Source organism: Urocitellus parryii, chromosome 7, assembly GCF_045843805.1.
Source record: "Urocitellus parryii isolate mUroPar1 chromosome 7, mUroPar1.hap1, whole genome shotgun sequence".
Classification (NCBI taxonomy): Eukaryota; Metazoa; Chordata; class Mammalia; order Rodentia; family Sciuridae; genus Urocitellus; species Urocitellus parryii.
In genome coordinates, this window is record NC_135537.1 from 151093217 (window position 1) to 151111642 (window position 18426).

At 36.9% G+C, this 18426-nt stretch overlaps 1 protein-coding gene across 1 annotated transcript in view; it reads left to right on the top strand.

Moving 5' to 3' along the window:
- The first annotated feature begins 953 nt into the window (after window positions 1-953).
- Ska2 (spindle and kinetochore associated complex subunit 2) overlaps window positions 954-18426 on the top strand; it is a 43624-nt gene continuing 26151 nt past the window's right edge. The window contains exons 1-2 of the mRNA XM_026407353.2: window positions 954-1034; window positions 17952-18038. Of these exons, the coding sequence (XP_026263138.2) occupies window positions 1002-1034; window positions 17952-18038 (120 nt within the window). The 5' untranslated portion in view covers window positions 954-1001. The remainder of the gene's footprint in view (window positions 1035-17951; window positions 18039-18426) is intronic.

An 18426-nucleotide genomic window follows, 5' to 3' on the forward strand; every position in this document is an offset into this window, starting at 1 on the left:
GGTGATCGTGGATCTTATTGCAATTCATATTCTAACTCAGAAAGTATGGGTGGAGCCCTTTGCGTTTCTAATAGGGGGCCAAATCATGTCAATTTCGCTGGCCCGTGAACCCGTTTTGAGTAGCAAAGATATAAAGGAACGAGCAAAAGGAAGTCAGATGCTTCATTCCAAAACATATTTTCCAGAGTGTTAATAGAAGTACGGTTCGGATGGAGCCAAGCCGAGAACCTCTTCCCAAGCCGCAAATCTCCCCTTTTCTGCTTCTCCCTTCCTACTCCAGCCAGTCCCCTCCTCCTTTACCCATAAAAACACAAGCAGCGACAGGTCCAATTACGGAAGATTCGAGCCCAGGTAACACAGAAAGAATTGTCCCTGCACTTACTAGTCTAAGAGCCTGGGGATTAGATGGAGTCCGGGCAGTGGCTTCTTCCACGCCATAAAGAAAAATTCAAAATTAAATCCTCGTCACGGAGGGACCAATCGTAGACGTGGCTTCCCCACGATTCGCTTTCCTGGTAGCGTAGGAACACAGCCTGGCTTATGATTGGCTGAGATAGAATTACTCTCCGACCAATCGGGCATGAGGCGCTTTTAGTATGAATAAGGAGAAGGCGGGAGAGGAAAGAGGGTGTGTCGCGTCCCCTATGCTGTCGGTGGAAGCTTCCGTGTAATTGGTTGGTTCTTCTTCTGATTTCACCAATCGAAAGCTCTTCTCTGCTGAGCCCTAATTATGAAATTGAAAGTAGAGAGATAGGGTAGCCAATGGAAAAAAATATATATGCTGCAGCCAATCCTCCTGCGGCGTTTTGTGTCTTTACCCAACAGGAAAATGTGTTTCATATGGAGGGGCGGCACCCAGTTGCCAATGGGCGGGCGCCGGTAAAACAGAGGAGCCAATGAGTGCGAAACATTGAGTGACAGCTGTCCAATAGAGACCGTCAGTGCTAGTACGGCTTGCAGCTTAAGCGCCGCCGCGGTCTGAGGAATGTCAACTATTCAACATGGAGGCGGAGGTCGATAAGCTCGAACTGATGGTGAGTGCAAAGTGAAGGACACCTACTGGGTAATTAATTTTTCTCCAGTGGCCTAGAAGGTGGGGAGCAATGTGGAGTTGCGGGAAACTCTGGGCAGCGGAGGCTGGACCAAATTGGAGTTCCCTCCTCCTGCACCAAAGGGAGCCGCCACCGCCTGGTCTCCCAACCGCCGCGGGCGAAGGGGTACATCCGGGAAATTCGTGAGGGAAATGGCGGGAGATGCTGAGGGTGTGGGGCCTTTGGAATTCCTTGTTTCTTGCTTTACTTTTCTATCCCTAAAGGAGCTGTACCTGATGGAAACAGCGTTTTATGTATTTACACACACACACACACACACACACACACACGACTGGAAGGGTCTATCAACGCCCCAAGACGGGAGGAGGTCGTTCACACCCCTAGAAAGGGGGATGTGGGGTGAGAAGTAAGCCGGGGCAGGGGGCGCGGGGAGAAACGAACCATTCATGTTTTCGAAGGCGGGCTGAGAAAGTCTGAGAAAGGATGCAAAACGTGCGCTACAACTTCCTAGCGGCCAAGGGAGTCCCCTAGACTCGTTTGTGTTTGGCCCGGAGGATGCAAGCTTTGGGTGAGCGAGCCGTCGGAGCTATGGGGATCTGAACTATAGGCTCGTTTCCTCGAGAGCCGGGGATATTGGAAATGGGAGGGCACCTTGTTCACGAGTTGCCCATTTTCATTCATCTGTGAAAGTAGAGGGCGGGGGCGAAGAACTAGAAAGCACTCCCCTTGTTGCTGTTGTGTGTGGCCTGCTGGAGGGTGCCAAGCTGAAGGGCTACCCTTGTTTTCTTTATGGGGTTAGCCCTTATCCTCTCTTGTCCCCTTAATTCCCTCCCTCCCATCCTTAGTCTACCAGCTTGATAGCCCGCGCTTTTTTCTTGGCTCTGCCTTCACTCTTTATTTTCTTCTTGCATTATCGGTATTTTCAGATTGGGTTGGCTTCTTTAAAAATATGGAACTTTGAGGAAGTACCCATCTTTGAGTTCCTGTTGTTTTTATTTTTTAAAGAAAATAACAAGATCAATTTTTAAAAAGTAAAAAAAAAAAAAAAACTTCTTTCTTCTCCAGCTTCAATCTGTTTCTCCTCCTTCCCGCCATTCCCTGGCGTTATTGCTTAGGTATATCTGTGTGCCCACACTGCTCTTTCCAAGATGAATATTAGTTCTTTAACTTCTGCTTTTGTAAGGACCTGTGGTGATCCTGGATGATAGTGTGTACTACCCCCCCCCCCCATTCCCACCCCAGAAAATGTTAGGCCTTGATTTATCTTATTATTTTCATTTGATTTGTTAAGGAATTGAAGCACTGGCTTTATTTATATTTAATTGCAAGGCTTTCAATTACTTTAACATTTGTGTCCAAATTTTCTATGTGGAGGGAGTGTGGGTATGGAAACAGAATGGAGGGAGACATGGGAGGGAAGACGAATTTTCTTTCTGCAATTTTCCAAACCTGCAATAATGAATATTTGTTTGGTTTTGTTTTTATTTTTTATTTTTATTGTTTTTTTTTTTTTTTAATACACGAAATGTCAAGGATCGGAGTTTACTTCTATCAACAGGCATAAAAATTAAGACTGTCTTTTCCCACTCCCCCATTTTAAATTCCTGTCTGCAGATTCAGATATTTCTGCTTAGTTGTTATATGCTGCCTGATGCTAATTGTTTTTATATATATGCCCATGCAGCCTATTGGCTGTTTAATTTTTATGCTTTTTCTAGCTTTTGCAATAGCATCAATATTCTTTAATTTTTTTTTTTTTAGAGAGAGTGAGAGAGACAGACAGAGAGAGAATTTTTTTTTTAATATTTATTTTTTAGTTTTCGGCGGACACAATATCTTTGTATGTGGTGCTGAGGATCGAACCGGGCCGCACGCATGCCAGGCGAGCACGCTACCTCTTGAGCCACATCCCCAGCCCAGCATCAATATTCTTAAAAGACTACTTCTTCTTCTTCTTTTTTTTTGTTAGAATGAACATATTCTATTTTAAGGGAAAAGCAAGAAACATTTTGGAAAATGGAGGTTTTAGAAAGTTATAAGGCAGCCAACTTTTAAACTTTTAGATGTTTAATTATGAGATAGCTTTTAAACTTCCTTTTGATGAGAGGAAGACTAGAAAGCAGAGTTTCTCCCCCCCCCCCGCCCCCTTAAATTTCTTAAAAGTAAATTAGTGGTAGCATTTTTTTCAAGTTATTGGTTTGTTTTCATAATTATTAGGGTGTATGGGCTGGCGTTGTGGCTCAGTGGTAGTGCGCTTGCCTAGCAACCGCGAGGCCCTGGGTTCAATCCTCAGCATCACATAAAAACAAATAAAGGTATTGTGTCTAACTACAACTAAAAAATAAATATTTAAAAAAAATTATTAGGGTTTAAGAATGAATTGGAATTTTTATTATTTTTAATATTCCTATTTTGTATTGACTTGATAGTAAAGGATGGTGCATCTCATCTTCGGATTTGCCATATTCCTTTAAAAAATGTTTTATCTATGAACCAGAATCAGAGTAGTTTCTAAGATTCTAAAGGTAAATGATTTCTGGTACAATCTTCTGGGTTTTTGTTTGTTTGTCTTACATTACTTAAATAAAGAATTGCCAGGGGACCAGTATGGAATATTTAGTAGGTGAAAAGAGAATGCATTGTGTTTAACTTTGAAAAAGTTATCTCAGTTTTGTAAACAGATAGCCTGATCCTCTTAATTTAATATTTTTTCTATTTTTTTGTATTAACTTACAGTTCAGAATACTAAACACTTGTCTTTATAAACACTTGTCTTTAAAACATGACGCTTGATTAACAAGAGTTAAATATTCTCACATTTGAATTTTGTGGCCCAGGATTTGAGGCCAAGACTCTTTATGTTCCCGCTGTCCCAAATTTGAGTCCATTTCTTGGTGGGCTTGATCCACCTAAGTAGCTGAACTGGACCATTTAAAGGAAGGTTGGTGAAAATAAGAGAAAAGTATTTTTGCATCAGTCAACATTACTAAAGGAGGAATAACCTCATTGTAGGGTAATCCGTGTTCTCTAATTATTTTCCCTTTACTTATTGATTGAATGATATTTGTGGAAGGCCCTCCTTTTGTGGTTCTACTAGTGATTGTACACAAAAGTGTAATGTGATACTGTGATACTCTTACTAATCCTCACAAACCCCCAGAGTCCCTAGGGATTGAAGCTAGGTCCTTTCTACCACTAAGAAGTGACATCTACCTGCCTTGTTATTTTTTGGGGATGGGATGTTGCTAAATTGTCCAGGCTGGCCTGAAATTTGGATCCTTCTCCCTTCTCTTCCTAAGTAGCAGGGATTAGGCATGTGCAACCATGCCCAACTATGATTTCTGTTTCTAAGTTTACATTTGTTTTTTAAGGAAATTTATTGTTTACATCTCAGGCCTCTTTCTCCATTATTTTCATTTTGATATTTTAAAGTTAACAAGAAATGAATTTGCTTTCCTTTTATATTTAAGGTTTATATTTAAAACCTCCTTCCATAAAATTCAATTAGGTTGAGATAATATTGTCATGTTTAGCTCACATTGATTATCTGGCAGTGTCTTTCTTTGTTATCATAGTCCTCAGTAAACTCTTGAAATAAAAAGCTATAATGATAAGTACTTTTATTTTTGGTACTGAGGATTAAACCCAGGGGCACTTTACAACACTGAGTACATCCCCAGTCCTTTTTATTTTTGAGATAGGGTTTCCCTGAGGCTGGCCTCAAACTTGTGATCTTCCTGTCTCAGCGTCAGGGAGTCACTGGAATTACAGGCATGCACTGTCATGCCTTACAAAATGCTTTGTGTGTATGTGTGTGTGTTTTGTGTTATAGTTTTTTTTTGTGTGTGTTTTGTGTTATAGTTTAGAATCCAGAGTAATAGATTGGGTATATAGAGATTTTATACATTTATTATTTTTCGTTTATTTTCTGTAACATTCTTATTCAAAGGGCTTGTTTTATATGGCAGGTAATCAATCAGTCATTTTGCTTTGGAAAAGGAGCTAACCAACAAACTGTCTCATCAGAGACCAGGAAACTTTATCACAACTGTGACTTAGTACTTCTAATTGGTTTTGTTAATACCAATTTTGAGGTATTACTAATATACTTGTTAATTACTACCAAGACTCAAGATATTTTAAAAATTCCTTTACATCTCTGCATGTTTCTATTCGAATGTTAATGGTTGATTAGTCATCAAAAACCAATATCACATTGATATAAATGTCTTTATGTTTTGATGTCTTCTGACCAAAGTGGCAATCCAACTTCAAATTCTTTTCACACTGAAGCTTCAACTCAAGATTCGTTTATGTTCCTTTCCTACTTATTACTGCTTACGAATGCTCTGACTTTATTGCACTACTGTACTTGACAGCTAGCAGTGCAATAGTATTGTCAAAGCATCTGAAAGCAGAGTGCTCTTCAGAATTTTCATTCTTGCCTTACTTCTTTCTTCAGTGTTTATAAATAATTGACTACAAACTTTGTTGCTAAAAACTGTATAATTATTATAAACAAGAAGTATATCTTTTTAGAAAATCATAATTTGATAAAAACTTTTTACCTAATATTAAAAACTCACTACTACACTGCATAATGAAACACATTGAGAAAACACTTCTTATATCTAAACTTGTTATGGCTTGTCTAAATGAGTGTACTTTGTAATTTGCTTCTTTCTTTAATAGATTTGGGTAGGTTTGGACAAATCTTAGTTTTTATTTAATTGAGTTTTATCACTAATTAGTAAGAGATGAAAACAATCTCTGCTGTATATTTACTGTGGTAACTTGCCTCAGGTCTTAATGTTGATTTTGTATTATGTAGGAAATGCTTAGATTTAAAATTTAAAAATGCTTGAATTAAAGTTCATTTTTGTGTTGATGAGATAAAAACTGTGAATTCATCACTTTTTATAGTGAATTTTATTGAGATACAATTTACACAGAATAAAACTCACCAATTTTAAGTGTATAATTTCATGAGTTTTGGCAAATGGGTACAGTCATGTAATGAACAGCATAGCCAGGATATAGATTTCCATCACCTTAAAAAAGGTTTCTTTGTGCCCCTTTGTAGTTAGCCTCTTCCTAGCAAACTCCCTGGCAACCATTGACCTATAGCTTTTCTAGAATTTCATACAAATGGAATTATACAATATATAGCCTTTTGTGTTTGGCTTCTTATACCTACTGTAATGTTTTTGAGATTTATCCCTGTCATTGTTAATTATTAGTGGCTAAATAATTTTTATTACTGAGTAGTATTCCATTGTACAGAATATGACAAATTGTTTATCTGTTCTCCAGATTTTGGACTTTTGGTCTCCATGTTTTGACTGTTATGAATGAAATGGCCATGAGCATTGAAGTATACAAGTTTTGGGGCATGTATTCATTTCTTTTGTATAAATACTGAGGAATGGGATTGCTGGGTAGCATCTTTTCATGGGTTTATTTATAATTGGTATATCTTGTTTAGTGAAGTATCTTAAAATCTTGCCTTTTTTCAAATTGTGTTGCTTTTTTATTTCATCAGAAGAGTCATTTTTCTTTCAAGTCTATTAATTGCCTTCTCGTTTAAAAATTAAAAAAAATTTTTTGTAGTTGTAGATGGACAGCATGACTTTATAGTATTTGTTTATTTTTATGTGGTGCTAAGGATCAAACTCAGTGCCTCACACATGCTAAGCAAGCGCTCTGCCTCTGAGCTACAGCCCCAGCCCCTCCTTTAAAATTTTTTAATGAAGTCCAATTCATACATTTTTATCTTGTGATGTTTACTTTTTACATTACATTTCTTTAAGGTATCATTGAGCTTTCTGTTCAGAACCTGTATAATTATGAAGGTTTTGGATAAAAATTTATCATTGAAAGGAGGGAAAGATTTTTTTTCCTGCCTTAAAATTATATTTTGGTGTGAATACGTCTTCAATTTTAGAAATAGAGTAGGAAAGGCCATATGTTATGAGCTCATTTAATGTGAAGTGGGAACTGAGAGTGATTACACCTGTAATCCCAGCTCCTCTGGAAGCTGGGTGAGGTGAATTTAAAGTTCTAGGCCAGTCCTGGCAACTTAGCTAGATCCTGTCTCACAAAAGGCTGAGGATGTAGCTCAGTGGTAGAATGCTGGCTGGCCTAGCATGTTGGAGGTTCTGAGTTCAGTTCCTAGCACCACATATAAAAAAAGATTATACTTCTAATTTATCTTAATATATAACACTTTTAGTTTGAATAAGTTAACCCTGGCTTCTTTGAGTTCAGTATTTTTGTTCTTATTTTATAAATAACCGAAACAATCTCAATTTTTGCTAAGGTTTCTGATTTCTTTTAGAGCCTAGTTTTTAATATATATTCTCTTCTTTAAGCTGAGGATTCTTAGAGGAGCTCTGTCTCACCAGAAAAATATATACAGATAGATAAAATTGCCAGTGGTTAACAGGGATTTGTAGTTTGCTTTAGTTTGGATCTGAAATATCCCCTAAAGGCTTATGTGGAAACAACTTGGTCCCCAGCATGTGGTGCTATTGGGAGGTGTGGTGGAACCTTTTAGTGGTGAAACCTATTTGGAAGAAGTTAGGTCATTGGGGGGATTGCATTTGAAAGGAAAATTTGGACCCCTCCTCCCTCTCTCTTTGCTTCCTAGCCACCAGGAGGTGAACAGGCCTCCTTTGCCTTGTGCTTCCACCCTGTTATACTCTGCAGCCACAGGCCCAAAGCAATAGGCCGAAGTGACCATTCACTGAAGCCTCTGAAACTGAGTCAAAATAAGTCTTTCTAGCTGGGTGTGGTGGCGCACACTCCTGTTATCCAAGTTGTTTGGGAGGTTGAGACAGGAGGATTTCAAGTTCAAGAATAGCCTCAGCAATTTACTAGCAAGACCCTATCTCAAAATGACAAAAAGTAAAAAGGGTTGGGAATGTGCTCAGTGGTAAAGCTTCTCTTTCCTTTTGGTTCATTCTCCAGCATAAAAACAAAACAAACAAAAAACTACATTGTTGTTTCAAGTGTGTGCACCAGTTTCAACTGGATTCTGCAATTTAGGAATGTAGCTATTTGTCATATTTGGCATATATTCTAACTTTATACACTGAATATGAGATTATCATGAGTTATGAGCATTTTATATATACACATATATTACACAATATATTATGTGTTTTTTTTTTATTTTTTAAAAAATATTTATTTATTTATTTGTTATTGGCGGACACAACATCTTTGTTTGTATGTGGTGCTGGAGGATCGAACCCGGGCCGCACGCATGCCAGGCGAGCGCGCTACCGCTTGAGCCACATCCCCAGCCCCATATTATGTGTTTTAAAACATTCTGTGTAACAGCAACATAATATTTGAGAATATACTGCCTGTCAGAAACTATTAGAGATTAGTGATTTATAAAACCACCTTGGGCTGGGGCTGTGCTACATACCTATAATCCCAGCAACATGGGAGAATGAGGCAGGAAGATATCAAGTTCAAAGCCAGCTTCAGCTATAACAAGATCCTTAAGCAATTTAGTGAAACCCTCTCTCAAAATAAAAAATTTAAAAGTGCTGGGAACATAGCTTGGTGGTAAAGTCCCCCTGGGTTCAGTTCCCATGATGAAACCAAACTAAAATGAAAAACAAAAAATAAACAGGCTGACATATTTGAGACAGTAAAATTAGTGTGACTGAGGTGTGAAGTGTGAAGCTTTAGTGGAGAAAGAGAGAATTTTTATTTATCTATCTATCTATTTATTTATGTATCTTTAGTTTTAGGTGGATTCATTAGTTTTTTTTTTTTTTTAATATGGTGCCCAGGATGGAACCCAGTGCCTCATGCATGCTGGGTGAGCACTCTACCACTGAGCCACCTCTCCAGCTCCGAGAGAGAATTTTAATATCATCTTGGGAAGAATCATACTAAATTGGAGTTAATTTTATAGGCTTTGGAAAACCCCAGTGATCTTTTTTCCCCCTAATGTTACTGATTGAGCCCATGAACTTGCACATGCTAGGCAAAAGCTCTCTCACTGAGTGATAGCCCTGCTTACACCCCAATGATCTTTAAGTGAAGTATGACTTGGTATAGAATGCCTTATACTTCATTAAAAAAAAAAATTGCTTTTGTCTGGGCAGGGTGGCACAGGTGTGTAATTTTAGCGGCTCAAAAGGCTGAAGCAGGAGAATCTCATTCAAAGCCAGCCTCAGCATCTTAGTGAAGCCTCAGCAACTTAGTGAGGCCCTATCTACCCAAAATACAATTGCTTTAGTTATTATACACGTTTACATATTTTTTATAGTAAAATTAGAAGACAGGTAAGCAAAAAGAGAAGAAAACCACATTTTTACGACTGTTAAGACTATGTTGTAATGTATATTACAATTTTCTGTACGTTTATCTATTTTACTAAACCAGGTTCATTCAGTATATTGTGAAAAATATGTCCCTGTATGTATTCATAGCACAAGTAAACAAATAAATTAAATCCTGAAAGCTTTAAAGAAGTAGCTTACTTCATTTGAAAAAACCAGCCTTTATATACCTTAGCAATAGTTAAGTAAAGCCTTGAGACAAAGAACTGAAAAAAATAAAATTTCTGCCCATCTTCTTCCCCTTTGGCTGTCTTTTGCCTGATATAACATGTCTGTAACTTGGTTCTAGTGCATATTGCTGTTTATCTATTTCAGACAAGTTTAGATATGCATTTGTTCTGTTGGAAGAAAGTGGATAATAGTTAAAACACTCTAGTAGAAAAAGGCAAAAGTCAATTTTGTTTGTGTAGATGTTATAGGTGGCTCTTGTTGGGAACTTGGAATAAATTCCAGTTAAAACAGGGTAGGTTTATTTTTATTTTTTAATTTAATTTAATTTTTTTGTGGTGCTAGGGATCAAACCCAGGGCCTCACATGTGCAAGGCAAGCAATCTACTGCTGAGCCACACCTCTGGACTCTTAAAACAGGTTTTCATTTTTTTTTTTTTTTTTTGGTACTGGATGCTTTACCACTGAGCTACATCCTTTAAAAAAGTAGATTACTTCAATTGAAAAGACTAGCCTTTATATACACTAACAATAGTTAAGTAAAACCTTGAGATGAAGAACTGAAAAATATAAAACTTTTTCCCCTTTGGCAGCCTTTTGCCTGATATAACATGTCTGTAGTCTGGTGCTAGTGCATGTTGCTGTTTATCTCAGCACTTTTTAATTTTTAATTTTGAGACAGGATCTCACTAAGTTGCTTAGAGCCTCACTAAATTGCTAAGACTGCCCCTGGATTTGCAGTCCTCCTGCTTCAACTTCCTGGGTTGTTGGGATTACAGGCATGTGCTTCCACACTTGGTTTAAAACAGATTTTTAAAATATATATTTTTTCATTTGTTGATAGACCTGTATTTATTTATTTATATGCTTTGCTGAGAATCAAATCCAGTGCCTCACACATGCTAGGCAAGTGCTTCATCACTGAGGTAGAACTCCAGCCCTTAAAACTGATTTTTAAAAGGTGGTTATACTGTTTGTTTTTTCAAATAAATGAATGTTCTTTCATCCCTTTTGTCATTATGCATTAGACTGAATTGGGTATACACTAAAATCTAGGAATACAGAACCTGGGAGCATAGCTCAGTGGATAAAGTAAAAAGGGATCTTGTCAGTAAGAAATTTGAAATCAAGTGGTGATATTATCCCAGGCAAACAAAAGATTATAATATAGTACAGAAAATGGTAAACCAGAGCCTTGAACAAAGTAAAATGAGAGTAAATAAAGGTGTTTCTGAATCTGAATTCAAGTGAAAAGCATATAAGAAAATAGATTTTTGATTAATGGTATAGCCACTCTAGTTCAAGGAGTGTTTAAGATACCGAATGCTTCCTCAAGACAATGTTTCTATCTATCAGGTGACACAAGTGACCTATAATCCTAGTGACGCTGAAGATTGAGACAGGAGGATTGCAAGTTTAAGGCCAGTCTGGGCAACAGAGCAAGAACCTGTCTCAAAAAAAAGTGTTGGGGATGTAGCTCAACAGTAGAGTGCTTGTTTAGCAGATGGAATACACTGGGTTCAATCCCCTATACAGAAAAGTTTGGGGGCTGGGCTGGGGTTGTGGCTCAGCCATAGAGTGCTTGCTTAACCTGTGCCAGGCCCTGGGTTCAATCCTCAGCACCACATAAAAATAAAATAAAGATATTGTGTCTATCTATAGCTAAAAAATAAAATATTTTTTTAAAAAAAGAAAGAAAAGGTGGGGGGCAGTGAGCAATGTTTCTATTAAAAATGCATTTCTAAGCCTACTTGGTGAATCCAGAACATATCTTTTCTCTCTAAGCCGAAAACAATGGGCAAGACTACAATTTTTTTTCTTCCTTTATTTCCTTGTGGTTTGATACTGTTGAGACAAATCTCTCACAAATGGATGTCTTTTAAACTTTAAGAGCACTGATCCCTTTTTGGCAGAGCACTGCTGTTAAAATGGGAATCTGTGGGTTTGTTTTTAAAAAGCAAATATTTTTATTTTTTGGTACTGGGGATTGAACCTAGGGGCACTATACCACTGATCTATATTCCCAGACCTTTTTATTTTTTGAGGCAGGGTCTTGCTAAGTTGCTTAGGGCCTCATTAAGTTGGTTGGCCTCGAATTGCTGATCCTTCTGCCTTAGCCTTCTAAGTTGTTGGGATTACAGGTATGTGCCATTGCTCCAGGTAAAGGCAAGTATTTTTAAACTGAGAACTGCAATTCTTTTCTTTTTGCTGAAAATAGTTGAGTAGTATGTTATACATTGTGTTAGTTACTTAAAGCCTTAAACTGGTCATATTAAAACCTAGGATAACAATATTTTTTTGGGGGGGGGGTACTGGGAATTGAGCTCAGGGGCATTTGACCACTGAGCCACATCCCTAGCTCTGTTTTGTATTTTATTAGAGACAGGGTCTGACCAGTTGCTTAGCACCTTGCTAAACTGCTGAGGCTGGCTTTGAACTTGTGATCCTCCTGCCTCCGCCTCCCTAGCTGCTAGGATTGCAGGCCTGCACGTGGCTCTAGGATAACAATTTTATATGCTTAAAAATATGTAGTGTATTTTCTAAAACAGTTATTTCTTAAACTATTTCTTTTTCTATTTGTGTGGACTATCCTTTATGGCCCCAGTTTATTTCCAAAGATGTCTAGTCTGCAGAAAGAAAATTAATTATTCTTGGGGTGCTTTGACAATGATTTCCATAGATTTTTCCACCTAAATTAAATATTTTTTAAAATCATCTTTAGGGTCAATATATAACCTTTGCCTTTATTTATTTATTTATTTTATTATTGATTTTGAAGAAAACTGTAATTGTTTCTGAAATACAAATGTCTTGGGCTTAAACACAAGCATTAGTTTTACTTTAAAAATATAATCCCCTAAAAATAATAACGGTATCTAAAGTTAATTAGCTAAAAGTTATTAAATACAGAAACCTCACTGTTTTACAAGGCTTCTACAAGGCTTACTTAGTAATGAGGAGGGCTGTAAGTGAAGCTTAGAAATATTTTAGGGATCATAATTGGTCTATAAATTTCCTACCATGTAACCCCCAAATTTCCTGTTTATCACCAGATCCTAGAACCCTATCAATATTGTCTCTGCTGTGTAAATAGCTCTGAGCAGTGCAATATTGCTTATAGGGTTTTGGTATTTGGGAAGAACAATGAGGCAAGCTGCAGAAACTGTGTAGCTGAAACTGAACCAAAAATCATCTTAAACAGGAAGAAAACAGGAGGTAGAGTTCACTGTAAGCATTAAAATCTGAGGCTTAAACGTCAGAATTTATTGGAAGAAGGCAACATTTATCTTTAAAGTTTATTTTTTGTGTGTGTGTGTGTGGCTGGGGATTGAACTTGGGGGCACTCAACCACATTCCCAGTCCTATTTTGTATTTTATTTAGAGACAGGGGTCTTACTGAGTTGCTTAGCACCTCACGGTTTGCTGAGGATGGCTTTGAACTCACAATCCTCCTGCCTTAGCCTCCTGAGCTGCTGGGATTACAGGTATGTGCCACTGCACCTGGCTTTACTAAGTTTTAGCATTTTGACAAGTTAATCATGTTTATTTGTAATTATAAGGAAATAATAGAATTGAAGTGTTGAAAGCCACCTGAAATAATTCTTTCATGTAATAAGAGAGACAGGCCTAGAGAAATGAATACTCACTTAAGGCTACACTGCTGGCTGAAGATACCAGGACTAGAACTTCTACCAAATACTTCAATTCATTTTATTTTTCTGTGCCATTTTATTTTGTTCAGAGGGGATTTTTATTTTTTAATTTTTATTTCAAGAGAGAATTTTTAATTGATTTTTTTATAACGAGCAGATTAATTTTAATTCAAGTTAAGAATTTATAGTTTTTCTACTTCTATATGGCTTTTATTGGCTTTAATCATGTATAACTGGTTTAATTACATAAAAACAGAGTAATAAGAACTGAATTACAAACAAGTCACTTAGCCTATTTCCTCACTTGTAAAATGGAAGGTTCAAATCAGAGGCTCTTTTTTTTAAAATTTTTAAAAAATTTTTTAATTGTAGATGGACAATACCTTTATTTTATTTATTTATTTTCATGTGCTGAGTATCTAACCCAGTGCCTCACATGTGCTAGGGAAGCACTCTACCATCAAGCTACAACCCCAGCCTCTCAGAGGGTTCTTAAAATTGTTTTTCTGTCTCTCAACATTGCATTGAAATCCTTTTTCCTTTTTTGTCCCCCAGACCACTTCACTAATAAGCAAATTCTTATCCTGTTTGTAATCACAAAATATTCTATATAGTTTCCCACAGAGGATAACATTTTACTCTCAAGCTTTTTTCTCTCTTTAATTTTTTATTTTTTAATTATGGCAAAATACAACAAAAATTACCATTTTGACAATATTTAAATGTACTAATCCCTTGATGTGCACCTGGCTTGGTTCTATCTTTTGGCTATTATGAATAAGGCTGCTATGAAAATAGGCACATAAATATTTCTATAAGATCTTGTTTTCTTTTTTGGATATATGTCTGAAAGTGGAATTGCTGATTCATATTTCTTTTTAAAAAATTTGGGCTTGGGTTGGGGATGTGGCTCAAGTGCTCACCTGCATGCATGTGGCCTGGGTTCTATCCTCAGCACCACATGCAAACAGGGATGTTGTGTCCACTGAAAACTAAAAAAATAAATATTAAAAAATTCTCTCACTCTCTCTCTAAAAGAAAAAAAAAAATTGGGCTTCTTTTCCCCGCCCTTGGTACCAGGGATTGAACTCAAGATTACTTAACGGCTGAACCACATCCCTAGCCCTTTTTATTTTTTATTTGGAGATAAGGTCTCACCAAGTTGCTTTGGACCTTGCTAAGTTCCTGAGGCTGGCTTTGAACTTTCTATCCTCCTGCCTCAGCCTCCTGAATCGCTGGGATTATAGGAATGCATCATTGCACCCTGCATGAGCTTTCTATATTTTAAAGTCTATTTAAATTCTTTGTTCTCTGAAATATTTTCTAAATAGAAATATGGGCAGATTACTTAAAAGGGATGGAAGGACTGGGGTTGTAGTTCAGTGGTACTGTATTTACCTAGCACGTGTGAGGCACTGGGTTCAATTCTCAGCAGCACATAAAAATAAATAAATAAAATAAAGGTATTGTGTCCATCTACATCTTAAAAAGAAAAAAAGGGGGGAGATGGAAAATTTAAAAAATTTTTTTTGAAACTAGGTGTGACTGTGTTTATAGTCCCAGTTCAGGAAGCTGAAGCAAGAGGCTTGCTTTAGCCCAAATGTTGTAGGCCAGCAATACCCCTCAACAACAACAAAAATAAAAACTTTGAAAAGCAGTTGGTTGCATGTAAATGTTTAACAATTAACTCCAGGGAAGGTAGAATGCAGTCTCTTAGGCTTGGGCTAGGAATGAGAGACCAAGCTGTAGGAAATTACATTTTGCCTTCTGTAAGTTCTAAGGACTGTGGATTTTATTCCTGACAAATTCAAGCCAACACATTTAAGATCCTTTAAAAATATGCAGAATTTCAAAAACTTAATTTATCAATTATACTATATTTAAAAATAAATTACTTTTCGTTTGGCATGGTGGCACACACTTGTAATCCCTGCGGCTGGGGAGGCCGAGACAGGAGGATCATGAGTTCAAAACCTGCCTCAGCAATTTATCGAGGTACTTAGCAACTCAGGGAGACCCTTCCTCTAAATGAAATATAAAAAGGGCTGGGGATGTGGTTCAGTGGTTAAGCACCCCTGGGTTCAATCTTCAGTACCAAGAACCAAACAAACAAAGAAACAAACTACTTTTAATACTCTGATATATATCCTTCCCAACTTCTCTATTTATACACATATACATAGTTTACAAAAAGAGGTTATACCATATTAAATTTTTTTTTTTTAGTTGTAGATGGACACAATACCTTTATTTATTTTTATGTGGTGCTGAGGATTGAACCCAGTGCCTCACATGTGTGAGGCAAGCACTCTATCACTGATTATAGCCCCAGCCCTCTCATAGCTATTTTTGCATTTAACAATTCATAAATATAGTACTGTATCAAATCAGTCTGTTATCATTTAGGAAATTAATGTTTTTTTAAGATTATAAAAGTAATAACTTTATTACAAATGCTATGAAATATATAAAGTAAAAAGTGGCCATATCCGATAGTTGTTGTTTGTATATCATCATTTTCAGTAACTACTTGGTATTCTGAATATTGACTTCTTTTGTTGGGGGTGTTGGGAATTGAATCTAGGGCCTCAGGCATGTTAAGCACACACTGTGCAACTGAGCCATATGTATTGGAACTTTTAAATGTAAATTTTCACCCAAATTCAGTCCTTATATACTAATGATGGTCTGTGGCAGTAGTCTCCATTTTTCTCCCTTAGAGGTTTACTACAGAGCATATGCTAATACCCAAGTTAAGTAAATTGGGGTTGTTTAGATTGCTACTATAGTATTGCTACTATTGTATATAGAATGTTATCTTTTCTTGAATACTTTGTGACTCTTCAAGGTCTCTAATTTTGGTGGTACACATCTGTATCTCTTTTGTTAATGGGTTATTTGTAATAAAGGTAACTGTGACTACACCTGATATAAATTTGTTCTGTGTTTTACCTTAACCATAGTTCCTGCCAGAGGTACAAAAATACTCAATAACTGATGAGAATGTCAGTGACTCTAGGCAGTACTGGATCATTGTTTGATTAATATATGACAATAGTTATTAGTATCTTAATTTAAATCTAAGAAAGATTTATGGAGTAGTGACTTCAAAGTGTTAAGTATTAGCCGGACTTGGTGGCACATGCCTGTAATCCCAGTACTTGGGAGGCTGATTCCAGGGATTGCAAGTTTATTGCCAGCCTCAGCAGTTTAGGGAGAGCCTGTCCAAAAAAAATAAAAAATAGGGGCGGGGGGGGGGGGCTCTCTGAAATTCAGTTCCCAGCAGGGATGGAGGGAATTAAGCAGTTCTTATCAAGGTATAGGGGTAAACACCTGTAATCCAACCTGCTAAGGAGGGTTATAGGATCCCAATTTCAGGCCAGGCCAGGTAAATTTAGTGAGACCCTCCCTGTCTCATAATAAAATTTTATTTCATTTTACTTTGTTTTTGTACCAGAGATTGAACCCACGGGTATTTAACCACTAGCCACATCCCCAGTCTCCTTATGTTTTATGCTAAGTTGTTTAGGGCCTTACTAAAGTGCTGAGGCTGGCTTTGAACTTCCTATCCTCATGTCTCAGCCTCCTTAGTTGCTGGAATTACAGGTTTGCACCACTATGGCTGGCAAACATAATAAAATTTTAAAACAAGGGGCTGGGAATATAGGTCAATGGCAGAGCTCTTGCCTAGCATTTGTGAGGCCATGGATTTAATCCCCAGTAATGGAAAAAATAAAATAAATTTCTAGAAGGGCTGTAGGTATAGCTCAGTAGTTTATCTCTTGCCTAGCATGTGTGAAAGCCTGTGTTTGATCCTCAATAACACACACATAGTCCTAGATAGTTAAATTTTTTTTTTTTTTTTGGTACTGGGGATTGAACCCAGGGGAGCTTAACAACTAAGCCAAATCCCCAGCACTTTTATATTTTATTTTGAAACAGGCTCTCACTAAGTTGCTTAGGGTCATTTAAAATTGTTCAAGCTGATTTTGGAATTTCAATTCTTCTGCCTCAGCCTCCCAAGCCACTTTAAATTTTTTTTTTTTTAATAAAGAACAGGTTATTATGAATAAAGGGTTTGGGGAAGGAATACTGAGGATTAAACCCAGGGGCACTTTACCACTTAGCTACATCTCCAACCGTTTTTTACTTTTTAAGACAAGACCTTGCCAGGTGCGATGGCACATGCCTGTAATTCTAGGATCTCAAGTTTAAGGCCATCCTCAGCAACTTTGCAAGACTCTAAGCAATTTAGTGAGACCCTGTCTCAAAGTAAAAAATAAAATAGGGCTCTGCAGATGTGGCTCAGTAGGTAAGTGCCCCCTGGATTCAATCTGTTGTACAAAAAAACCAAACCAAAACAACAACAACAAAAAGGGAGGGGTATCACTAAGTTGAGTTTGGCCTTGAACTTGTGATTCTCCTGACTTAACCTCTGGAGTTGCTGGGATTATAGGTCTGCCACTGCAGCTGGCTAGATTTTTATATACTTTTTATTTCCATATTTTGTTCCTTTTTTTTTTTTTTTGGATAGTGCTGGGTGATGATCAAACCTAGAGCCTGGAGCATGATGGGCAAAAAATTAACCATTGAAAATGAATGTTTATTACATATTATTAAAATATTTAAAAATGTGATGAGAAAAGAAAAAAGAAGTATCATATTTACTAATATGTCTTTTGGTTTACAAAATAATGATCTGTGCTAATTTCTAGTTCCAGAAAGCTGACTCTGATCTGGATTACATTCAGTATAGGCTGGAATATGAAATCAAGAGAAATCATCCTGATTCAGCAGGCCAGGTAATCTATGAAAGAACTAAACCTTTTTAACTGAATATTTTGTAAAAAGATTTTCTGATAATGTTTCTCAAAGTAACATTATAATTATTATATTACTAAGTTTATAGTCTTAAAGTCTTGTGATAGAAGCTTGGTCACATCATAATAGAGAGATTATACCAGTAATTAGTGAAGTTTGTAGCTACTTTTCTTATTTTTTTCTAACTTTTACAAAAGAATGATTGAATTCAGAGATACTAATGAGCCAGTTATGGAAGCCTCAAAATTTTCAAGAGACAATATAGCTACCACTAGGACAGTGGGTCTTCAATAATTTTAAGGATAGAAATCCTGGAAGTCTTGATAGTCTCTGAGGATGATCATGATATACTATTAAATTTGCTATTAA